We start from the raw sequence: 26083 nt of genomic DNA on the forward strand, positions 1-26083 counted from the left end.
GTATTTATAACAAAAAGACCAGCACTCATTGGAAAATTCAGTCTGAAAGATCCAGAAAAAAAAATATAAGGAAAACATTAAAGACTAATTATAAAGTGCTCATTAAGGTCAAAATATTTACTTATTTTATATACATATATATGTATATACATATGTATATGTATGTATGTATGTATATATATGAAAATGTTATCAGTATTCTTAAAACTCATCATTACTAAGGTAGTTTGAAAAAGTGATTTTAAGGTCTTAGATCTGACTTGTTGTCCCTCTGTCAGGGATGTGAGCTTTTGGCTATGAATACACAAACCAGATTCATATGACTTTAATCCCTTCATGCCATCAGTAACACAGATACTTGGGCAAATCACTTGACCAAATGATGAGATTGGCCTAGATAACCTCTTATGTCCTATTCAGTCATTTTACAGTCATGTCTGACTTTGTGACCCTATTTGGGGTTTTCTTGGCAAAGATACTAGAGTAGTTTGCTATTTCCTTCTCCAGCTCATTTTATTTTATTTTATTTTATTTTATTTTTTGTTGTCTGGCAGGTTTTCTTTCTCCCCACCCCCACTTAATAGTGTTTAATTTTTTCCAATTACATGTAAAGATAGCTTTCAACATTCATTTTTACAAGATTTTGAGTTCCAAATTTTTCTCCCTCCCTCCTTCCCCTCCCCCCTTCCCAAAACAGCAAGCAATCTGATATAGGTTACATGTACAGTCATGTTAAACATATTTCCACATGTTGTGAAAGAAGAATCAGAACAAAAGGGAAAAACCACAAGAAAGAAAAAATAGTAAAAATAGTATACTTCGATCTGCCTTTAGACTCCATATTTCTTTCTCTGGATGTGGATAGCATTTTCCATCATGAGTCTTTTGGAACTGTCTTGGATCATTGTATTACTGAGAAGAGCTAAGTTTATCACAGTTGATTATCACACAATGTTGCTGTTGCTGTGTACAATGTTCTCTTGGTCCTGCTCACTTCGCTCAGTGTCAGTTCGTGTAAGTCTTTCCAGGTTTTTTCTAAAATCTGCCTGCTCAACGTTTCTTATAGCACAATGGTATGCCATTACATATAGCACATACTTATAGCACAATGGTATGCCAACACAACTTGTTCAGCCATTCCCCAATTGATGGGAATACCCTTGATTTCCAATTCTTTGCCACCACCAGCTGCTATAAATATTTTTGTACATGTGGGTCCTTTCCCCTCTTTTATGATCTCTTTGGGAGATGGTGTTAGTTCAGAGGAGAGAAGGATTAAGGGCTGCATGACAGCTCTCTCCAAATATTTCCAGAATCTGAACTTGACTCCAGGTTAACGCTTTTCTACACCCCACCCATGAAAAGGGATACAAACCTACTAGAGGTATTACTGGATCAAAGTGTATGAACAGTCTGATTGCCTTTTGGGCATAGTTCCAAATTACTCTCCAGAATGGTTGGATAAGTTCACAACTCTACCAACAATTCCAGCTTATTTTATAGATGAGGAAACTGAGGCAAACTGGATTAAGTGACTTGCCCAGGATCACACAGCTAGGAAGTATCTGAGGTCAGATTTGAACTCAGGAAAATTATCTTCCTGACTCCAGGTCCTACAAGCTAGCCCCTGTGGCACCTAACCGCCCCTTTTTTTGATAATGGCCTATGAAACTGCGATCAATAGTTCTAATCATAGAGCAGCATGTCTGAACCAATGACACCACACTGGGAACTTAGAGAAGGTGTGGTTCATCCTATGATAGTTTTCCTTAACTGGAAACACAATAAACATGGGCATATCAGAATGTCTAGGGTTAACTTCCTCCCATCAGAGGAACCCTCTAGCTCAGCACAAGAAAGGCAGGAAAATCCCTGATGTGGCAGCCCTGAAAGAATCCCACCCAAATAAGAGCCAGTGAGACTATAGAATGTGTCAGAGGGAGCAGGGGTGGGAGGTGTGGGGAAAACCTCTCTATCTACTTTGGGGAGCTTCCTCTTTCATTTAGGGTAGAGATGTGGGTGAGGACAGGAAAGGAGACATTTCCACAGTCCCCAGACCTCAAAATCATGCTCTTCTGGAGGTCAGGAGACATTCATCACAGTTTCAGTGTCACCCCAATGATTATCCTTAGAACACTACAACTCCTACCCCATGACTCCTAGCGTGTACTGCTGGTACATGCACATCAGAGGGTGGGAAGGAAAAGGAAAGAACAGTAACATTTTAACCCGAAAATTTGCTGAGTTAATTGTACATCCAGAGGAAGAGAATCTACAAATATGTATTTCTTTATGCAAATGTTTCAAACCAACATTTTTAGCTTTTTTTAAATTTAGATGAAGGCCTAGAGATGATGGTGTCTCTATCAAAATTTCTGCATGGCATGAAACTGGAATGAATAGTTAATACTAAATGACAGAATTGGAATCTTCCTGCTGTATTTGCGTAGTTGATTTTTTTAAACTCTTGTGTAAGACTGCATTGAATTAAGGAAGAACAATAAATGGAAAGTCTTACCCACAAATACAGGATGAGGAGACATGGCTAGTTCATGTGAAAGAGACCTACAGCTTTTTAGGGGACTGCGAGCTCTATATGAGTAAGCATTGTAATACGGCAATGATCAGAGGCTGCCTTAACAGAAGTATGATAGCCCTGCACTGGAAAAAGCATCGTATGTGGGTTTATACATTCTTGTTGTTCCGTCTTTTCAGTTGTGTCTGACTCTTCGTGACTCTATTTCGGGTTTTCTTGGCAAAGATACTGGAATGGTTTGTCATTTCCTTCTCTAGCTCATTTTACAGATGAGGAAACTGAGGCAAATAGGGTGAAGTGACTTGCCCAGGGTCACATAGCTATAAGTGACTGAGTCTGGATTTGAACTTCCTGACTCCAGTCCCGATGTTCTATCCACTGAGGTACTAAGCTGTCTATTTATAGGACCTAAGTTCAAATCTGTACTTTGCCTCTTTGTGATCTTGGGCAAGTCACAGAACTTCTCTGGGCCTCAGTTTCCTTATCTGTAGAATGAAAAAATTAGACTGGATACCTTTCTAAGACCCCCTCTGGATCTAGATCTATGATCCTCACATCACCTCTAGAGTAACACAACATTTTAAAAAGGGCAATCAACCAAAATGCAAGCAGAGGAGGGTAAAAAGACTGGAGACTAGGCCATCCAAAGACCAGTTAAGGGAACAGGTGTTACTTAGTTCAGAGTTGAGAAGGATTAAGGGCTACATGACAGCTATCTTCAAATATTTCCAGAATCTGAACTTGGCTCCAGGTCTTTTGACTCCCAGGCCAATGCTTTTCTATCACTCCACCCATGAAGATGGCAATCCTTACATCTCCTGAATCCTGCTTGGCGTACTGTGGAGGCTCAGTTACAAAAGCACCCAGCACCCTACAGGGCCAACAACACCCAATTCTTACAACCATGCATTGGAGTAGGGTGGAAAGGAGCAAGGGTCCTGTGTCCCCTAATCCCTTCCCCCCCAAAAGCTTCACATTTCTGAGGACTTCCTGGGTAACACTGTGATTCCATTTCTAAGCCCCCTCTCATGCCTCCCCTTCCATGGAATGATCTGGTCTCTCCCTGACTCCCACTGGCTGGGTTCTCTCACTTTCCCAAGGCATTGACACTGGCTCCAGGCAGAGTTCCAGGCTTCATTTGCATTGCAACCCAGATGGTTCACCACAGACTGGCTTCCCAGAACTGCTCTGCTCCCCTTCTGTTTATTCCCGACTGGCAGAGGAGTAGCAGTCGCTTCAGGGCAAATAGAAACTATTTCCAACCCAGCCCAGGACAGAGAAGGGTTTGTTGACTTAGGGTCAGAGTAGAGAATTGGCCATGAGCCAACCTTTCCCCCACAAAAACTATGAACTTAGAAGAGGGTCTAACCATGAAAGAAGCTATTACTCCCCCAGACACACACAACATACATTCTCTAGCATATATAGTCACTGCTCTTCCCCAGCCCCATACCAAAGCAGGCTGAAGCTCTCTTCACCATTCAATCCCCCTTTAGCTTAGGGTTTCTCTTGTGAAGTTTAAAAGGATGAATCCTTAGCAGGACACAAGATCCCCCTAGTGCTCATCCAATCTCCAGCCTTAGGTCCCAGAAGGATCACAGACTCAGAGAAAATTCATTGGGAACTGGGTCCATGGGTTTGCTTAATGTTATTTTCCCCCATCAGGTTTTTTTTTTCCTTCTGGGAAATACCAGAGGCCAACAAGGACTTAGAATGCCAGGATGGAAAGAACTACTCCGCCACAGAGGAGAGACATCTGAGCCATGAACCTTTTCATGAACATGGTAGCATCCTGCTTCCCTCCAACAGGAACAAAGACTTAAAAGGTGAGCCTTCTCCCCCAAGCTGACAAACCATCCTCCCTCCTCTAATTCTCTCTACCCATGTTAGAACTTTTTGGACCAAGGAGTAATCTGATAATAGCCAAATCCAGTGGGTAAGAGAGAGTGGGTATGACATCCAGGGGACACTTTATAGAAGTGAGAGATCTATAGGCATGCATAGCACGTTGGAACACCCAACCCAAGCTCTATGTTCATCTCTGAGGATTTCCGGAGCTTGAAGATATCTTCTCCTTTAGTCCCCATCGGAGTGGGATGAGGGTGGGGCAAAGAACAAGCATTTATCTATTGCCTACTTTGTGCCAGGCACTGTGCTAAGCATCATTTCCTCATGTAGCAGATAAAGAACCTGACTGAGTTGGTGGCAGGGTCATGCTGAATTCCAATTTTTTGGGGCTCTCAGTATATCACCGTTCCATACTAAAACTATGTTCCAGGCACTATGCTAGGCACTAAATAAGGCCTTAAGATTCAAAATTGCAAGGGGTATGTCTTCTAAATAGAGGTCATCCCAGGTTTTTCTGAATAATGTTTTCCAGCAACTGGCATGGATGAGATAATTCCAGTAGAGTTTTCCTTCAACTCCTCTTCCAAGTATACCTGGCTCCCCAGGAGACTGGATCAGTCAGCTGAGCTAAGGAAGTGGTGTGAGAGATGAAGAAAGAGGGGAAAAGAACAGAGGATAGAGAGACTAGCATGTCTATGACTATGTATGCACAAACCATGCTCTCCTCAAGATCATGGTGGGGTAAAAAGTAAACTCCTGTATTTGGGACATGCTGGTGCTGGAGTAACTGGGTGGAATTTCAATCAAACAATAAATATTTATGTTTTATGTTCATCTTATCGAAATGCCGGGGCACTGCACTATATACTGCATACAAGCACTAAGTACCTGTAAGTACAAGTACTAAGAATGAAACCTCTCTGCCCTCAGTGAGCACTCTAATGGGGGAGGTAACAAGTACATATACAAATATACAGAATAAATATAAAGTAAGTATCTATATATATGCACATATATACACATATACAAATATATTTATATACACACTATAGATATTGTGTGTATGTATAGCTATGTAAAAATAGATATACATACACACAAATACACACACACACAAAGTAGTTAAATTCCAGGTAGTTTGGGAGGGAGGGCACTAGCAGTTATGAAGATAATGAAAGGCTTCATGTAGAAGGTATTACTTGAGCTGAGTATTAAATGAAGTGAGGGATTTTATGAAGCAGAAATAAGGAGGGAGCAAATTCCGGTCATTAAGAATGGTCAGTGTAAAGGCATAGATAGGATATTGTTGTTGTGCTTGTCCTTCATTCTCAAAGAGGACCATGGCATCAAGGAGATGATAACATGATTTGCAGTTGATTTTGATTTGAGTGAGGGAGGGCTGTGCAAAGTCACCAGCTTCACTTTCTCCTCCAGAGCCATCTGGGTCCAGTGGCCAGATATTCATCAGGACAACTAGAGATGGCCCAGGATGCAATGGGAGATCCTGGCTCTTTTAGGCTAAGGTCTTGTCAGGTTCTCACTTTGAGTACAGTAATGCCCATTCAGTGAATAGGCCTCTTTAAGAAGTGACTCAAGGGATGGCCCCTTTAATTAAAAAAAAAAATCAAACTGGGAGGGGAAGACCCTCAGGGTTGCTTACATTCGTTCTGAGCCAGAAGAGCCCCCAAAACAGCCATTAAGTGGTGCTTTGCCCCACCCTCATCCCACTCCCCAACCAGGGATCTATTGTTGTCCAATCTATCAGCTCCAGAGTGAAATGGGTTTAAGGCTTGGTCTTTTGAGAAAGATCTAACCAGTAAACCCCAAGTTGAGAAAGATCTAACCAGTAAACCCCAAGTTACCTAGGCAGCTTTAGGCCATCAAAATTTACCTTCCTTGGCAGAGGCAGAGGCATAGGCAGAGGCAGAGGCCCAGGCCCAGGCCCAGGCCCAGGCGCTGAGCTGAGCTGAGCTGAGCTGAGCTGAATTATCCAACTGGCTGGGGCCACATTCAGGCAGCTTGGATTACTCACAGGTTGTGTTTGTCCTTCTTTCTCGAAGAGGACTGTGTCATCTCCCAGATGGGATATGGATTTTTGTGAATGAGGAGAAATGAAAGAGTACAATTTGGCTGAATCACAGAGTGAGGGGAGGGAAATAATGTTGAATGAAGCTGAAAACCTAGTTTGGGGCACGTTATTAAGGGCTTTGAAAGCTAAACAGAGCAATTTATGTTTAACCTAGAGACAATAGAGAAGCCGCTGGAGTTGGTTGACTAGAGGAGTCACGTGGTCAGATCTGCACTTAAGAAAAATTATTTTGGCAGCAGTGTGTAGGTTGGACTGGAGTGAGGAGAGACTCAAGGGACCAATTAAGAGGAGGTAATGAGGGCCTGAGCTAAGGTAGTAGCTGTAGAAACTGGTCAGAGGTGTGAAATCTTGTGAAGATAGAAACGTCAAGATTTGACAAATGATTGGCTGTACGAGGTGAGGGACAGTAAGGATTCCAGCATAAGACAGCAATTACAAACCTGGACAGCTAGACCTACAAACCTAGACAAGAGAAAGCGTCATTCCTTCTTCTGATCAGCATGGTCTGAGGAGCCAGGTTGTGGAGTAAATAGGAGCCTTGCACTCAGAGAAGCCTAGAGTGCACCGAGAGATACACTAGCTTCTCTAGTCACTTCCATGAGGGACCAAGCTATTTTCACTCCCTCACATGGAGTATTGGGAAACAATGGGGTTTACCAGGGCAAAGTGAAACTGCCTGTCTTTCTTTCTTGTGGCATAAAGAAGTGAGAGGACACTGGGCTTTAGCTTGCAGGTTGGAGATGACAGTTTGGGGGTTGAAGGCACAATGATAGCCGCGTATTACTGTTTGCTGCTTCTCATGATTACCATGGTTTTTCCCTCCTAATTTAACAAAACTGTTTTTGCTTTATAGAGATATAAGACTTAAGTTAGGGCAGCTAGATGGCATAGTGAATAAAGTGCCAGGCCTGGAGTCAGAAAGATCATCTTCCTGAATTAAAATCTGTTCTCAGACTAGCTGTGTGACCCTGGGCAAGTCACTTCTTCCTGTTTGCCTCAGTTTCCTCATATGTAAAATGAGCTGGAGAAGAAAATAGCAAACCACTCCAGTATCTTTGCCAAGAAAACCCCAAATAACATCACAAAGATTCAGACTGAAACAGCTGAACAACAACAACAACAAGACCTAAGTTATTCTAATGACTAGCTGTAAACAAGAGTCTCTATTGAATGGGAACTGAGCTAAGTGTATATTGAACTTGATTCTTGCATATATTCTCCATTTTAGGAAACTGCCCTGGACAGATCGTCCACATATAAGCTATTTTGAACAACAACCTTATCAGGTAGCATTACTGCAAATATTACTGCCCCTATTATACATATGAAAAAGTAAATTTGATTCAACACTTACTAAGCTCCTACTCTACGCAAAAACAAAAAAATTAGCCCAGAATAAATTTATATTCCAGAGCTCAGAAAGGTTCAGGGACACTTACTCAGGTAGTTTTAGAGCCTGGACTGGACTTCAGATCCCGAGTGGAATAAAACCAGTGTCTTTCCACTCAAAGGTCAGAAGTAAGAAGGACCCCTTCACTAATTAAACTGGTTCTTCCCAAGGGCAAAACATTGAGGCCTGGCCATATAGTCCCCTTGAAATCAGCTGGACAAATCCTCAGAAAGAAAAGCCACTGAGTAGAATTTTCAGGGCCTCCATATATTATTTCCTCCCTTGCCCAAATTTCAAAGTAAAGTTGATCTCATAGGCCAAGTGACCACTGTATGTCTGAGAGAACCTCATCCAACTTTCAGGAATGAATTAACAGCATCTGCAGCCCTTAGAGACTACCCTGGTTCTCTCTCCACAAGGACTTTCTTTTCTTTCCAGACAATTCCAGCTCCATACTTCCCGAGCTTGAAGGTTTATGTCCACCATAATAAGGTACAAATAGCACTCAGGGAACTGTCTACAACCAACAACCTATTATTCTCAAAGGATCAGAGATTTAGAGGTGAAAGGGTCTTTAGATGTCATGCAGTTGAGCAAACTGAGAGCTAGGGTTACTCAGAGACTCTCCCAAGCTTACATGAGTAGTAAATGGTTGAGCTGAGTTTTGAGTTCAGGTCATCTGATTCTAAATCTAGTACTCTTTCCAGTATACCATTCAATCTCTGGGCTAGATAAATAGTTTTCCCATCAGCAAAATAGGAAGTGCTGTCTCCCGGGGGTTAGGGGGAGGAGTGGTTCCCAGCATCTGTAATAAACTATATTATGAGTAACTGAGAAACAAAAACTGCTCTGTGTGCTGTCCCCCTGTCATGAATGACTTTTTATCTTTATGACCAGCAACGACTTTTTATCTTTATGACCAGGAAACTTTCCTGGAAACTGGATCCTAGCTTCACAGAAAATCTGCAAAGGGAAAGATTAGAAAGAGAGAGAGAACTCCTAAATTCCAAAGTATAGAGAAATAACTGGGTGGAGAGGTATCAGGGTTTGGAGGATCTAGATTTTGTTGTTCTTGTTGTTGCATCACCCTCCCTACAAGCTCCCCAGGAATTAGAAAAGAAGCCTTTGTCCAAAATTGCTGAGTGTGCAGCCCTTCTTTTGGTGATGACAGCTCCAGATTGGTACCTGAAGGAAGGACTGTGGTGAGCCTTCTAAAGATCTCCTGGGCAGAAACTCTCACCTACCCTGCTTCCTTTCCCCTCTATATTGTTTCCTTCTCCCCTTTTCTGTTTTCCCTGGAGGTCCTGCCATGGCAGGATCAGTAGATCCAACCATCCTAGCCATGCCACCCAGCAAGGATCATTATCAATCCAGTTCATTCAAAAGTTCCCCTCCTTCATTCCCTTACCCAAGCCGATGCCTGAGGACTGAAATAACTGAAAAGAAATCAGGCTATATGTAACTTTTAAAAAAATTCTTATTATGAATTTAATAACTATCCACAAACTTGGACAATTTAATATGCAAAGATCAAAGAGGGTTGTCTCTAAACCACAAACTTTTGTTATATAGTTTGTGTTTTAAAAGTGTACATTAAATATAATAATAAAATTGCCCTGTTTGGAGCCCCTTCTGAACATTTTTCTGTGCTTTTAAAAAATGTTTTATTGATACATCTTTTTTTTTCATTTCTATCAGTATCCCCCAAATTCACACACAAATTCGCGCACACGCATACACACACACACACACACACACACACACACACACACACACAAAATCCTCTCTTGCAACAAGCTCTCTACCTTGGCCATGTTGTAAAATGTATGCCTCATTCTGCACCTCTAATGCTATATCTCTTTGCCAAGAAGTGGGTGGCATACTTTATCATTAGTCTTCCGAAGTCACGATTTGTCATTGTATTGATCAAAGTTCTTAAGTAACACCAGTTCCCATCTAGGCGAGGTGGGCAGTTTTTCCAGAGGAACAGCCCTGCTCTTTGTATGAGGGGGGAGACAAAATTCCTGACTGATTAAAATACTGAGCATGATGCTGAATACATGCTTGTAATAGAAAGGCAATAATAGCAAGGTAGATGTTAAATGTCAAAACGCCTACGTGGTTCTGTATCGCAAAGTGTACAAGACTCTCCACGTAGAAGGTAGAAGAAGTGAAACATTTATTCAGACACCAGAGAACCAGATCCCACAAGCCATTTATCCAATCTATCAGAGCAGTAAAACATTCCACACACAATATCACAACCCGGAAACTCGCCATCCCAAAACCTCTATGGGGTCTTCCCAAAGACAATTCACAGTACAGTAGCTAAGTCAGCCTGTTCAGTTCTAACCATTACAAGGGCGGCCATTAGCAGCCATAATTGTTGTCTCTCTCTCTCTCTCTCTCTCTCTCTCTCTCAACACTTCCTGTGACACAATTTCCTTTTCCGCTCAGCAAGCTTCTCCCACCACATATGTCTTAGGCTTCCTGTGACATAAGCAGGTCACATGGCCTATTAATGGGTGGGAAAGATCTTCAAATCTAAGTTGCTACTACAATGCTCAAGGGAGATTGTTGAAGTACATACTTTAGGGCACTGAGAGAGACAATTTTGAGGGGTAAACTGGAAATTTTGAATGGCTACTGGGTCCCTCAAAGCTTCAGGCTTGTAGGGCCTGCCATAATATTCTTTGACTTCAGTGCTTGCCACATTAGAAACTGCTGAAAGAAGATGACCCTTGGCAAGATCCTTCCTTCTCTCCTTGGTTGACTTGAGGTGTTTTATTTTGCTCCACTCCCGCAGCTTTTCCCACTAACTTTCTCCGCCGTCTTTGGTGTTTGTGGGTTGAGAAGTCTCGTAAGTGCCGCAGCTCACTGATTCAGGGCGCTAGGGCATGCTCTGCCTGGTTGCTGGTCTTGTTGGTCCACGCCGCCGCTCAGGCTGGGCTCTGCTCCACTCCGTTCCCAGCTCCCAGCTCCCAGCTCCGAGCTCCGTGTGGGATAGACCTCACCCACAGACCATCCAGGCTGTCTTGGGCTGGAGCCCTGCTTCGCTCTGCTGTTTTGTGGGTTCTGCCGTTCTAGAATTGGTTCAGAGCCATTTTTTATAGGTTTTTGGAGGGACTCGATAGGGAGCTCACGCTATTCCCTGCTTACCAGCCGCCATCCATCATGTGCCTTTTTTAAAAGGCTTTTGGTAAAATCCAATACCTATTCCTTTTTTAAAAAATTAATTTATTTTTAGTTTTCAACATTCACTTCCATAAGCTTTAAATTTTCTCCACTTCCCTCCCTTCTCCCCTCCCAAGACAGCATGCAGTCTGATATAGGCTCTACATATACATTCTTATTAAACATATTTTCACATTAGTCATGTTGTATGGAAGAATTAGAACAAATAGGAGAAACCATGAGAAAAAAAACCAAATCAAAAAGAAAAGAGCAAATGGTATGCTTCAATCTGCATTCAGACTCCATATTTCTTTTTCTGGATGTGGATGGCATTTTCCATCATGAGTCTTTTGGAGTTGTTTCAGGTCCTTGCATTGCTGAGAAGAGCTGAGTCTATCAAAGTCAGTCATCACACACTGTGGCTGTTACTGTGTACAATGTTCTCCTGGTTTTGTTCACTTCACTCGGCATCAGTTCATATAAGTCTTTCCAGGTTTTTCTGAAGCCTACCTACTCATCATTTCTTATAGTAGAATGGTATTCCATTACATTCATATACTACAACTTGTTCAGCCATTCCCCAATTGTGGGCATTCCCTCAATTTCCAGTTCTTGGCCACCACAAAAAAGAGCAGCTATAAATATTTTTGTACATGTGGGTCCTTTTCCCATTTTTATGATCTTTTTGGGATACAACCCTAGAAGTGGTATTGCTGGGTCAAAAGGTATGCACATTTTTATAGCCCTTTGGGCACAGTTCCAAATTGTTCTCTGGAATGGTTGGATCAGTTCACAACTTCACCAACAATGAATTAGTGTTCCAATTTTCCCACATCTTCTCCAGCATTTATAATTTTCCTGTTTTGTCATGTTAGCCAGTCTTATAGGTATGACATGGTACCTCAGAGTTGTTTTGATTTGCATTTCTCTAACCAATAGTGGTTTAGAGCATTTTTTTTCATATGACTATAGATAGCTTTAATTTCTTCCTCTGAAAACTGCCTATTCATATCCTTTGACCATTTATCAATTGGGGAAACATTAAAAAATCATAACAAACATGTAACTCTCTTTAATATGGTAAATAGTAGCTATCTAAAACCCAGAGCCAACATTACAGATAGATAAATAGATACAGAGAGAGATATAGAAAGATAGATAGATATAGGCCTTTCCAATAGTATCAGGGCTAAAATACACACATCCATTATTACCACCATTGTTTGATATGATACTTGAAATGCTAGCTAATAATTAGAGAAAGGCAAATTAAAGGAACTCAGAGGTTCTACATCACATTCATCATATTGTGTAAGAAGAGAAAAAAAGGAAAATGGCAAATGTTGGAGGGGCAGTGGGAAAGCAGGCACACTAATACATTGTTGGTGGACCTGTGTATTGATGCAGCTATTTTGGAAAGCAATTAGGAACTATGCCACAAAAGTTACTAAACCATGCATACTCTTTGACCTAGATGTACCACTACTAGGCATATAACTCAAAGAAAACAAAGAAAGCAGAAAAGTATACACAGGTACAAAAACTTAGCTGTTCTTTTTTGTTGTGGCAAAGAACTAGAAACTAATGTGGTACCTATGGGGAAATAGCTAAGCAATTATGATATATAATGTAATATTATTGGACCAAAAAAAGGATGAATGGGATGGTTTCAGAGAAACCTATGAAAACTTGTATGAACTGATGCCGAATGAAGTGAGTAGAACCATGAGGAAAATTTGAGTAATAGTAACAATACTATAAAGATAAACAATTTTGACAGACTTGAAAACTGATCCGTGCAATGACCATTCATGATTCTAGAAGACTAATGCTTCATGCATGCTACCCATTTACTGACAGAGAGGTGATAGACTCCATATGCAGAATAAGACATAGATTTTTGGAGACAGCTAATGTAGAAAATTGTATTGGTCCACTATGTATATTTGTTTCAAGGGTTTTTTTTTCTTTTTTCCATTGATGGGGGAGGGGCAAGATGAAAAGGAGATGAGGATAGGGTAGGGGGAAAAAAGAAATTTAAAAAAGGGCCATTGAAGCAACTTTTTTATTTTTAAATATATTTTATTTCATTAAATATTTCCCAATTACACGTAAAAAAATGATTAACATTCATTTTTTTAAATTTTCAGTTCTAAATTCTCTTTCTCCCTCCCACCCCTCCTCTACTCTTTGAGAAGGCAAGAAATATATCTATTATACATGTGAAGTTATGCAAAACATATTTCCATATTAGCCATGTTGCAAAAGAAAACACTCACACACACACACACACACACACACACACACACACACACACAACCAAGAAAAATAAAATTAAAAAAAACTACACTTCAATCTGCACTCAGAGTTTATCACTTCTCTCTCTGGAGGTGGATAGATTTTTCATCATGGATCCTTTGGAATTGTCTTGGATCGTTGTCTTGTTTGAAGTAGCTAAGTTTTTCACAGTTGATTATCCTTATAATATTGCTTTTCCTGTGTACAATGTTGTCCTCATCCTGCTCGCTTCACTTTGAGGCAGTTCATTTAACTTTTCCAGAGTTTTTCTGAAACCATCCCCTTTATCATTTCTTATGTCACAATAACATTCTATCTAATTCATATGTCATAACTTGTTCAGCCATTTCCCAAATGATGGGCATTCCCACCATGTCCAATCCTTTGCCACTGCAAAAAGAGATACTACCAATATATTTGTACATCCTTAGAGTTTGTTTTTATGATGCACTCATTATCCTCTTTCATTTTTCTCCCCTTTCCTTCCTGCTTCCCTACTGAGTGAAATGTATTTCCATTCCCAGCTATGTATATGTTCACGTGTATTCTTCTCTCCTTTAACCAGTTCAGATTAGAGTGAGGTTCAAGTGTCACTCCCCCCACCCTTTCTGCCTTGTTGGTATAGATTTTTACTTTACCTCAATTATGTGAAATAATTTTACCCATCCTTATTTCTTTTCTGTTCCCTCACCTCAGTGTAGTCCTCGTCTCTTTTCCTGTTCTTGTATTGAAAAGAAAAGCTCTACATAATAGACAACTGAAGTTTTGTTTATCATTCTCTTCTTCTGTTAGAGTGTGTGTATTGAACTGCCCATTTTTTGGTTAACTATTAAAAAAACACTAGTAAGAATTTGAACCTAACTCTAATGTTAGTCCTTTCCTCACTATACCAAAGTCCCTATTAGGGGTGGAATAAAGGAAAGAAAAGACAAGTGGCTTGCTCAAGACTAATGGAAAATTACTACTGAAAAAAATCTCAGCTTTGGGGGTTCAACACTGTTATCTGGCTTTATTTGTAACTTTCTATCTCATCAACACTTGCCACAAAATATTAGCAATGAGCCCTAGGGACTGGACAATGCTAAGTCAATAGATATAGTCCTTGATCTTTGGGAGTCAACAATTTAAGAACAACTGTGTTGTTCTCTCTGGAATTCCATAGCTATTTTTTTAAAGAAAGGATTGTAAAAGACGCCATTCATTTGAAAATTACAGAGAGTAATACCATTACTAAGCCTATATATCCAAAGAGATCAAAGATGGGGGAAAGGACCCCTATGTAAACAAAAAAAAATTTTTAAACAAATTATACAGATATAATGGAATTTTATTAAATAAACTCTCATTTTATTGGATAAACTCTAATCTAATAGACTTGTATAAAATGATACAAAATGAAGCGTACAGAACCAGGAGGACAATTTATATAATTGCGTAAAGAAAAACAACTTTGAAAGCTCTAAGAATTCTTATCAATGCAATATCCAACAACAATATCCAATTTAATATATAATTCCAGAGGATCGATGATGAAGATTTCCTGACAAAGATGATAGGCTTATGGTGACAGACTCATGAGATAATATGTTTTTTGATATGACCAATGTGGAGATGTTTTGCTTGACTATGCATAATTGTTGCAAGGTTGTTGTTTTGGTTCTCAGCTTTTCTCCTGAGCTCAGTGCCAGGATCCACTGCTGGAGCCACATTCCAGAAACAAGATGGTGAAGGTTGGAGTCAATGGATTTGGCCATATTTGATGCCTTCGCTTCAGGCAGAATGGATGTTGTAACCATTAGGGACCCCTTCATTGACCTCAACTATATTGTCTATATGTTCCAATATGATTCCACCCACAGAAAGTTCAAGGGCATTGTCAAGGCTAAGAATGGAAACTGATGATTAATGAAGAAGCCATTACCAATCTTTCAGGAGTGGGATCCCACCAATATTAAGTAGAGATACTGAAGCCAAATATGTCATAGAGTTCACTTCTTCAGACCATGGGAAAGACTGGGGCTCCCTTGAAGGGTGGAGTTAAGTAGTTCATTATCTCTGCCACTTTTGCTTATACCCCTATGTTTGTGAAAGGAGGGAGCAGAAGAAATAGGATAACTCCCCTAAGACTGTCAGTAATGCTTCACACACTACCAGCTGCTTGACATCCCTGGCCAAGGTCATTCACAACTTTGGCCTTGCAGCAGGACTCAGGACCACAGTCCATGCTTTACTTCTCCTCAGAAGACCACTAGCCCCTCTGACAAGTTGTGGTGTGATGTGCATGGCTCTGCCCAAAATATCATCCCTGTTTCCACTGGTGCTGCTAAGGCTGTAGACAAGGTCATAGGGAATAGGAAGCTCATGGGAATGACTTTCCAAGGTCCTACTCCTAATTTATCTGTTGTGGATCTGATCTGCTGCCTAGAGGAACATGCCAAATATGATATTAAGAAAGTAGTGAAGCAAACACCAGAGGGACTTTTGAAGGGCATCTTGGACTACACAGAAGACCAGGTTGTATTCTGTGACTTCAACAGTGACACCCATTCTTTTACCTTTGATGCTAGCACTGGTATTGTCCTCAACGACCATTTCTGTCAAGCTCATTTCCTGGTATGACAATGAGTACAGTTATAGCAACCATGTAGTAGACCTCATGGAAGCAGCTAGGTGACTCAATGGATAGATTCTCTGGGCCTGGAGTCAGGAAGACCTGAATTCAAACTTGACCTCAGACACTTACTACTTGTGTGATGCTGGGCAAGCCTCCGTTTACCTTGATTCATTGGAGAAGAAAATAGCAAACCATTCCAGTATCTTTGCCAAGAAAACAGCACGGACAGCATTGGCATGCTATGGTCCTTGGGGTCACAAAGAGTCAGACACAATTGAACAACAACAAGAAATAGACCCCATGGTCTACATAACCTCCAAGAAGTAAAGTAGAAAGCCCTGGATCTTCATCCCCAGCCAAAAGAGGAGTTCCACCACTAAAGAGCCCACATCCCTAACCTATTTCCCTATACTGATGATCCCATGCCTATTCAGAGTCCTTGTCCTAAAGCATCCCTATGGTAGGGCAGAGAAGCACAGAGTCCTATATTCAGTTCTGTATCATCAATAAAGTCACTACAGTCAGTACAAAAGCCCCCCAAAACAAGGATGTTGTTTTACTTTTTTTGAAGGGGGCAGAGAGACCTAGTGATATGATCATCTTACCTTCTTCAAAAAAAAATGAAGAAAAGAATATCATTGAGGCTTTTTTTTAATGTACAGAACAGAAAGAAGGCCAAAAGGAAACATGGATGGCAGGACAGCTTTGAAAGTTACATATTAAATTTATTATAGATGTAATTAGAATGCTCATGAGACTTCAGTAAAAGCTTAAGGTCTTCAAGGACTAAAAGTCAGAGATATTGAGAAGTAAAGGGGAAAGGGGAAGGCCTTCAGATGCCTGGAGATGACAAATCAACTTGGACCCTGAGGTAGTCAAAGGGAAGAAGCCTCTCCCTATCCCAAACTAAAAGATCTTTGCCTTGGCTGAAAAGATTTTGTAGCATTCCAGGTGAAACAGGACTGGAACACTATGAGAATAGAGTACTGTCCAGTGTAGCCAGTGTTTTAAGGCAGAGACCTTCATATTGATTCATTGCGGAGATGCCACACCCTTGCAATGGAATCCACTTTTTCACTCTTCTGTTCTCTGGGGTTATTTATGAGAGAAGGAAGGGAAAGAAAGAAGGAAGGGAAGGGGGGGGGGAAGAAGAAGAGAAAGAAAGAAAGGGAGAGATGAAGGAAAGAAGGAAGAGAAAGAAAAAGAAGGAGGAAGAAAGAAGAAAGTCCCAAGGAACTCCTCAAATTTAAATGGGGAAGACTGCAAAAAAGAACCCCAAACCATACTATGCATAAAGTTTAAATGGCAGATATTCTTAACTAGAATGGGGAGGTAGACTGGTAACGGCCTTTTGTAGTAGAGGGGGACTCGTATTGAGTCTTGAAGGAAATTAGTGAAGTCAGGAGATGATGTGGGGTGAAGAGGGAGAGCATTCTAGGCATAAGGGACAGCCGGCAAAAATGCCCAGAGCTGGAGTTGGGAGTGACTTGTTCAAGGAATAGCAAGAAGGGCAGTATCACTGGATGCTAGAGTATGTGGAGGGGAGAAGAGCTTAAGAACACTGAAAAGGTAGGAAGAGGTTGGGTTGTGAAAACTGAACACTAGGGGCAGCTAGGTGGTGAAGTGGATAGAGCACTGGTCTTGGAGTCAGGAGGACCTGAGTTCAAATTTGACCTCAGACACTGGCTGTGTGACCCTGGGCAAGTCACTTAACCCAGTTTGCCTCAAAAAAAAAAAGGAAAAGAAAAGAAAACCAAATACCGAGGTTCTGAGCTTTAGTGAATAGGAAGATGGTGGTACCCTCTACAGTAATAAGTTGGTTTGGAACAGGTCTGTCAGGGGAACCCACTCTTGATTGCTCTGCTATTGGAATTGGTGGTTTTGCACTGACTTGCTTTGTTAGCCCAGAAGAGTCTGATTCTGCCAATCACATTTCCTATGTGGAGTCACTATCTCTCTTTATCCAATGATGAAAGCATTTCACTGTCCCCAAACAGATTAAGGATTTGTTTGAGCCTCCTTCAACACCTTCAATTGACCGATTCAATCCTGCTGTCTGGGTCTTCTATGGTTACATTAACTGGGTTAGAAACTCTTACTTTCTTGAATTCTTTTACTGTTTTACTTTGTATATGGAAATACACGTTGTATTTGATTCCTATAAAGTTCAAAGGGGACTTGGTAAATTCCTATTTTACCTCCTAAAAGAATAGTTCTTTTGAGAATTCTTTATATCTCTTGACCACTAATATATTGGGAAATGGCTTTTGTTTTATAAAATCTTTATATCAAAATTTTCTTATAAGGGTTTGTATCTATGTTAACTTATATGCATAGATGCGTTAATTGTATAGCTTGGATACCTTAACAATGAAATTTGATATAAAGATTTTTTTCCCCATTTGACCCCTTCTCTTATCCTAATTGCATTTTGTTTGTTCAGAAGCTTTTCGGCTTCATGTAATCCAAATGATCTATTTTATCTCTTGTAATTGCTTCTATCCTTTGTTTTGCCAAAGGATATATCCAAGAGAACAGTTTATATAATAACAACAATATTGTAAAGATAAGCAATTTGGACAGAACTCAGATAAAATAACTAACCAAGATGCCAAAGGATTTATAGTGAACCACGATCCTCACCTCTTAATAGAGAGGTGATGGACTCAGAGTGCACATTAAGACTTTTTTCTGGACATGTCCAATGTAGGAATTTGTTTTGCTTTAAACAGTACATGTTTATCACAGAGGGTTTTTTTCTCCCTTTCTCTAAGGGGAAGGTAGGAGAGAGAGAAGGTAGATTTTAATTTGAAAATAGTTTAATTAAAAACAAAGGAGTAAAAATGAGCAAGTTTCAAGTGAAAAGAATAAAAAATAAAGGAGCAAAAGTTTCTGTGTGGAAAAATAAGTACATTTACAAAAAATATTTGACAGCGTCCCTCATTGTGTCTTCCTGCATGTTGAATTCTAGACATCTTGCTTATCTTAGCCACTTTTAGTCAGGGCTTTGATCTAATTCAGCCTGTATCCACATGAGGAAGGCTAAAAAAAATTCCATTTGCTTTGAAAGTAAAGTGAATTGTAAAGAGCACTGGAGCTGGAGTCCAAGGACCTGGGTTCAACCCTGTCTCTGCTTCTTCCTAATTGTCTGATTTGAGGCAGTTTACTTAATAATAATTAATAATAACTAGCATTTTTATAGCACTATGTGCCAGGTGCTTTACAGGCGCTTTTCATTTGATCCTCAGAACAACCTTGGAAGGTAGGTGGAATTATTTATCCCCATTATATAGGTGAGGAAACTAAGGCAATGTTAAATGACTTGCCCAAAGTCACACAACTAGTAAGTGTCTGAGGCTGGATTTGAACTCAGGTCTTCCTGACTCCAGGCCCAGCACTCTATCCATTGTGCCACATTGCTACCTACTTTACCTCTAAAAGCCTCAGTTTCCTCATTTGTAAGACAGACTAGATGTCTTTACCAGATCTAAATCCTATGAATTTTTAACAACTTAATTATTTCTGGAAAAGCATTTTGGTTCAGATCATCCAGATTATTTTCAATAATGTATATGTAGACTGACCTTTAAAAGCAACAATGTATTTTATTTGGTGGTCTGTGGAGTAAACTTTTTTAAGCGGGGGAGAGAAGGGTGATTGAGAAACTCTTGAAAACTGCTTTGAGAACAAGTACTCCCACCCTACCTTAGATTAGATTCCAATTTCGGCTGTTGTAGGCTGAACAGCCAAGGTAACCCCTAGGTCTGAAACCTCCAAGCTCGGAATATTTCTTTTCCGAGCACGTCCGGCTCTAGGGGCTGCCCAAGCCAGTGATATTCTTATAGAGGCCCAGGGCGCCCTCTAGTGGACAGTGTGGAATGTGAGGGGGGTGGGGAGGACTTTTCGCCCGGGACTGGCAGCTCCTACCGCAGTCCACAGAGCGCGGGAGAGAGAAGTACAACCAAGGCAGCGTAATCACAGAAAAGGACAGCACTGGGTAAGCGTGGGGAGAAGGGGGTCCTTAGATTACTGCTAAGTGACTACAAACAGTAGGGATGAAAGATGGGACGATCTAGGACTCCAGCTATAGTCTAGTCTACAATCAAGAGTGGGGGGACGAGGACTGCATAGGATGTGCGTGGGAAGAGAGGGATGCAGACGATATAGATAAATGAAAAGAAAATTGAAGAAAGATGGGGTGATGTAGGGCTCCTGCCTCAGTCTAGTCTACACAGTCCGGGGAGGGGGGAGAGAGCAGCACGGGATGCGCTTGGAGAGGAGTACAGAGGACACGAATAAGTGACTGAAAAGATGAGGGAAGCTAGGATTTCTGCCCCAGTCTGGTCTATACCGTCTGTGGTGGGGGAGAGGGCAGTACAGGCTGTGCATGGGAAGAGAGAGGGTGCAGAAGACACAGATAATGACCAAATAGAGCATAAAAGAAAGATGGGGCAAGCTAAGACTCCTGCCACAGTCTAGTCTCCGAAGCCCCAGAGACACGCGCTCCCAGCTTCACCTTTGGGAAGCACGCGTAATTTAATTTATTACTAAACTTGGGAATGAACCCTTTCTCTTCCCTCTCGACGATCTGTGGTTTAAAGGGTTTCTCCCCTTTCCGGGCAGCCCCCAGGAGTGGGCGGCGGGGGAGGGGAGCGGTTTGGGGGACTCGGAGAAGCTAATCGCTTCCTCTAGCTTTGTCCCCCAGAAACCGTCTGTCTGGTTTGCCTGAGCCAGCACAAACGGAGTAGGGGGACATCCACCCGGAGTTAAGAGGAAAAAGAACGAGAGAGCCAAGGAAATCACCCCTGCACTCTTCCACAGCAACCCAGACTGAATCAACAGCGCCTCACGCCTTTGCCAGAAACTCACCTTCTTAGAAGGGGGAAAAAAAAGTGTGAATGAGAAGTTACTGGAGGAGATGCGGCTGGAGGAGGGGCCCTCATACCAGGAACGGGCTGGATGGTCTGGCTCTGTGCCCTGGGTTTTCTCTGTTGTCTCTGTCTCTGTCCTATTGCGTGTCTCTGTCTCTGTCTTTCCCCTCCCTCCCTCGCTTCCTCCCTCCCTTTTCTCTCGCAGTCTCTGACTAAACGTTACAAGAAGACGTTCAGTTCAATTCCAGGAATAGGGAGGCGGGGCTCTTCGGCCCAACCGGTATAATAGCTCAGCCGCTGCCTCCCCCAGTGGCATTTACTCTGGACCTCTCCGCCTTCCTCATTACAGCCCTCTGCCCTGCGCACCCGTGCTGCCCTGACTCACAGACACACGCAGCCAGCCAGACAGGCTGGCCAGCCTTGGGGAGACTGACGCTCCCAACTGTGTCTCCCCCACTTATTCCCGGACCCGGGAGACGAAGCCTGAGGGAGGAAGGGAGGGGGGACAGGGAGCGGAAGCCAAAAAGACACGCGTGGAACCCTTTTGTGGACTTTACCGTTCCCTACATTTGGCCACAACGCTGGCCACATCTGGCGGGCTTGCTAAGGACCTCACACGATTGGAGACAGTATTGGAGATACACACGGCCTAAAATCCGAAGACTTCGTTCGAACTGCACTAGGTAAGAAAGTGGGGGTGCAGTTTCGGTACTTTTAGGGGGCTTTCTTTGACGTTCCTTTCCCCTTCCCGGAGTCCATTTAGAAGCTAGTTCCCAGCGGAAGATGGGGCGATGTAAGGGGGTGGGATGTGGAATGGAGTAGAAGAATGGGCTTGTTCTCCGGTTTGGGAGCTTCCTTCCCCTCCGCCCCCCCCCCCACCCCCAGCCCTATGAATACAAAAGCCTGGGGCAGGGTGGGGGTCTTCCAGTTTTCACCTCCAGGGCTAAAGCAACTCTGCGCTGGAAAATGCCACAGTTTTCTCGCTACACCTCCCCCCCCCACCACCCGGGTACCGGACATCCAGGCGCCCTGCACGTCTGGGGTGGGGGGGGGCTGGAGTGAGAGGGACGGGAAGAGAGCATTTCCCAAGACTACCCACCCTGCCCCAGCCCCCTTCTCTACCCCTCATTGGATACATTTGTTGAAAGCCAACTTGTGCACAGGAGTTTGCAAATTACTCCCTTCGTAGTCCCCTTCTCCTCCCTCTCCGCCCCCACCCCCCAGCTGGGAGTTCGGGAAAGGGCTGGCAGAGCACCCACCACGCGCTGGCACCGGGCTAGACAGGCAGTGCTGGGGGCGGGGGATGGGTGGAGCTGTGGGAGTCTTCTCCCATTTGCCTGCCCCTACCTAGGACTGACCCCAAAGCCCCGTAGGTTGAAGGTAAGCAATCCCCTAGTGACTGCTGGGGGGTTGGGGGGGAATATGATGAAATAGGACCTCATCTCCTAGCTTTGGAATCTAGACAGACTCCGTTGTGTTTTGGGACGGGATGGTGTGACATTCTACATCTCACTGCTCCTTCTCTCCCTTCTCAGGCTCCAGGGATGTGCTAGCAGCCGGTGCACCTGGGGGCAGCAGCCAAAGGATCGGGAGGAGCAGCAGCAGCAGCAGCAGCAGCTTCTACTGCTGCCGCCGCGGCCACCACCGAGCAGATCCAAGCTGGCTCCTTGCGCCATGGTAACCCACAGCAAGTTCCCCGCCACCGGGATGAACCGCCCCCTGGACACCAGCCTGCGCCTCAAGACCTTCAGCTCCAAGAGCGAATACCAGCTGGTGGTGAACGCTGTGCGCAAATTGCAGGAGAGCGGCTTTTACTGGAGTGCGGTGACCGGTGGAGAGGCCAACCTGCTGCTAAGTGCTGAGCCCGCGGGCACCTTCCTCATCCGAGACAGCTCGGATCAGCGCCACTTCTTCACTCTCAGTGTCAAAACCCAGTCAGGGACAAAGAACCTGCGAATCCAGTGCGAGGGCGGGAGTTTCTCCCTGCAAAGCGATCCCCGGAGCACTCAGCCAGTGCCCCGCTTTGACTGTGTACTCAAACTGGTACATCACTACATGCCCCCCACCTCTTCTTCGTCCTCCTCTACTTCTTCTGGGGCCACCCCTTCTTCCTCCTTGCAGGATCAGATGCTCCCTCAACCCCTCTCTGGAGCACCTCCTAAACGAACCTATTACATTTATTCTGGGGGAGAGAAGATCCCCTTGGTGCTCAGTCGACCCCTTTCCTCCAATGTGGCCAGCCTGCAGCACCTCTGTCGGAAGACGGTCAATGGACACCTGGACTCCTATGAGAAAGTTACTCAACTCCCTGGGCCCATCAGGGAATTCCTGGACCAGTACGATGCCCCTCTTTAAAAGGGGATGGAAAACGGACATTCTGCCTTCACCCCACCAAAATATTCGGGGAAGGGGGTTGGCACCTCCATCCCCTGTGGCACATAGCATAAGCACAAGGGAAACAACCAGATTGGAGAGTCCCTTTTTCTCCTATCCAGAGCAGAGCCAGGGAGTCCAGAGGCTCTGCCCTCTGACTTCCCCCCTCGTCCCCCCGCTTCCCTCTCCAGAATGGGTGCAGGCTGGTCTCGAGCGTTTGAGGGGAAAGTGGCAACAAGTCATCTCTCTTCCCCCTCTCCAACTTCTAGAGGAGCCACCAGGCCTTGTAGGACAATTCAGAAAAAAGAGGATTTCAGTTTTTCTTCCTTTCCTTCCCTCCCCCTACCTGGGGAAGCTGGGAGACTGAAGGAGCTTTGAACTGATGTTAGCTAATGGTGAATGTCCCAACTTTCCTAGGGACTTGTTTGCTATTTGATTTAGTTTAAAATGGCTTGAAACCTGAGCTGGTGTCAGGGGCTGGAAGAGGAGGGAGGAAAAGAGGGCCCCCTGGAATGGGCCTGAGGGCTAGCCAAGGGAATGATCTGATTCTCAATGCAAATAGCTTCCCAACCCCCATTCCTAGCCTCAGGTGAGAAGGGTGTGCTATTCTTACCCTCCTGGGGAGGTAGGAAAGGGGCCTAATATGAGCCTGAAGAAGCTGACTCTCATTCTTACTTATCTCCTCACTTCTGGCACCTTTCCCTCTCCCTCTCATTCCCCCCAACCCCCATTACCGGGAAACACCCAAGCCTAGATTCCAGCTTGCTGGGGAAAGCCAACATAACCTCTCCTGTTTTAGGGGGCGGTCGTATTGGCACTTGGAAGGGAAGGGGCGGGGGAGAGAATGAAGGCTCTCTGGTCTGGTGGTAGGGTTGGTCCACTGAAGGAGATGGTTTTTCTTAGTCTCCTTTTCTCATATTGTACCTTTTATCACCTCTTTGTAGGGGGTGGACTGCCTCTTGCCCCAAAGCCCAGAAAAAGAAACTTCATATTTTCCCTCCTTTGTTTGGAAGGGGATTGCCTTAAATCTCTCCCTGTCCCATGGATAGGGGCTGGCACATTAGAGAAACTAATACTTTGCTGATAATGGGTCCACCAGTCCCAGCCTAAAGCAGTTAAGTGACTTGCCCAAGATCATAGAGCCTGGGAGTATTTCAGTGTTGTAGCATCCATGGATTCCTCCAATGGGGTATAGGGGGAAGAGTGTAGGAGATTCATGTGTTCTAAAAGACCGCCAGAAGAATAACTTTAGTTATTCCAAAGTGTTACCTAGTCCTTTTGGGGATGCTCGGACTGCCCCCGCTTGGGTGTCTTTTACAGCAGGCCCTACTCCTGCAGCCTCTTGGGTTCCTGGGTGTCTCCCCCCATCCACCACATCCCTGGCTTCTCTAATCAGGGGTTCTCTAGCCTCTCTGCAGGCATGAACATGAGAGGTCAAAGGAGGGGTGGGAGCTGTAGCACTCACTAAGTGCACTGCTTTGAGAAAGCACTGATCATTGTCACCCTACATGGAATGTAGCAACAAAGCAATTACATGGAATTGTTTGGTTTTTTTTTTTATGGAAAACAAAACACACATGTTTTCTGTGTCAGGTGTTTGGCTGGATGAGGCAGTTGTGTGTTGGGTGTTTTTTTTTTCTAGTTAAAAATGTTTACAAATCTGCCTCAATCACTCTGTCTTTTATAAAGATTCCACCCTGTGCCCTGCCCTCCTCCCACCCTCCTGCCTTTGAGGCCAATAAGAAGATGCTTGAAGAACCGAACAGAATACAAATTCAAGTCAAACTTTGCACATATTTATATTTATATTCAGAAAAATACATTTCAGTAATTTATAATAAAGAGCACTATTTTTTAATGAAAACTTCACCGGAGGCTTTGTATTTTCTTCCTCTCTCGAGCACACCTACAAATAATGACAACGGCAAGGTCAATGAATGAGTCTGGCATGGCACAAGGCCACCCCACTTGGGTCTTGAGTGTCTGGGGTCAGCTCTCAAGTCTATCTTCTCACTGGCAAAGAGAAGACAACCTTGACTTGTTAGTAAAGGGAGGGGGTAATTCCTGCCAGGCTGATTCAGGCAGGACCAGAATATGCAAAACAGGAGCTAAAGGAGAGCTTCCAAGAGAGGAGCTAAAGAAAGGCATTCTGAGAAAATAGGAACAACTGGTGCTAAGTAGAGAAAGGCCCCTCCACGTTCATGGTCCAAAAGGGATGGCACCAAGCCCCTCAAATTGTTTTTGAAATATTTAAAAATAAAAATTTTCTAATTTTCAAGGTAGGATTACAGATGTCATTGCAAGTAGGTAGTATGATGTTGAGAGAACTAACATTATGGTCGGGGTCAAATCCTGCCTCTGCTGCTTGCTACCTGTGTGACATTGGGCAGGACTTCCGGCCTCAATTTCCTCTCATTAAAATGAGGATGTTTGAACTCCTAGCTCTCAGGTCTCTTCCAGGTTCCAAATTCAATGGTCCTATGAAATCACCCAAGCTGTTGGGCACCTCCTAGGAGCCTAGCCAAACACCTTCCCTACCACTTTTCCACAAGATCCCAAAGCACAAAAAATTCAGCTTGGCCCACCCCCAGTACACTACACAAATGTCCACAAGTTACCCTTGAAAAAGCCAATGGCGGAGGATGTTAGCATATATAGCTTACCCTCAGAGTTTGATTGCTGTCTCAGATGCCCACCCTAGAACTAGACATATTTTTCATCTCTCATAAGAGCTGGATGGAGAGGAGTTTCACTCTTAAGAGAGAGGGCCTCTCCTGGATATAGCATCCTCCCAGACACTTAACATACCAGAGCAAAAAACAAGGTTCCCCAGGCACCTGATAAATGGCTCTATGAATCAGGGTCCAAAAGCAAATCCACAATATTGTTT

At 43.3% G+C, this 26083-nt stretch overlaps 1 protein-coding gene and 1 pseudogene across 1 annotated transcript; both read left to right on the forward strand.

Moving 5' to 3' along the window:
- Positions 1 to 15056: 15056 nt before the first annotated feature.
- LOC118847022 lies at positions 15057 to 16009 on the forward strand (annotated as a pseudogene).
- Positions 16010 to 20991: 4982 nt separating this feature from the next.
- SOCS3 (suppressor of cytokine signaling 3) lies at positions 20992 to 25057 on the forward strand. Its single transcript, XM_036757937.1, has 2 exons — positions 20992 to 21503; positions 22356 to 25057. The coding sequence occupies exon 2, from the start codon at positions 22495 to 22497 to the stop codon at positions 23173 to 23175; it is 681 nt and encodes a 226-aa protein (XP_036613832.1). The 5' UTR covers positions 20992 to 21503; positions 22356 to 22494; the 3' UTR covers positions 23176 to 25057.
- The last annotated feature ends 1026 nt before the right edge of the window (positions 25058 to 26083 follow it).

This window comes from Trichosurus vulpecula, chromosome 4, assembly GCF_011100635.1.
Source record: "Trichosurus vulpecula isolate mTriVul1 chromosome 4, mTriVul1.pri, whole genome shotgun sequence".
In the NCBI taxonomy this organism is placed as follows: domain Eukaryota; kingdom Metazoa; phylum Chordata; class Mammalia; order Diprotodontia; family Phalangeridae; genus Trichosurus; species Trichosurus vulpecula.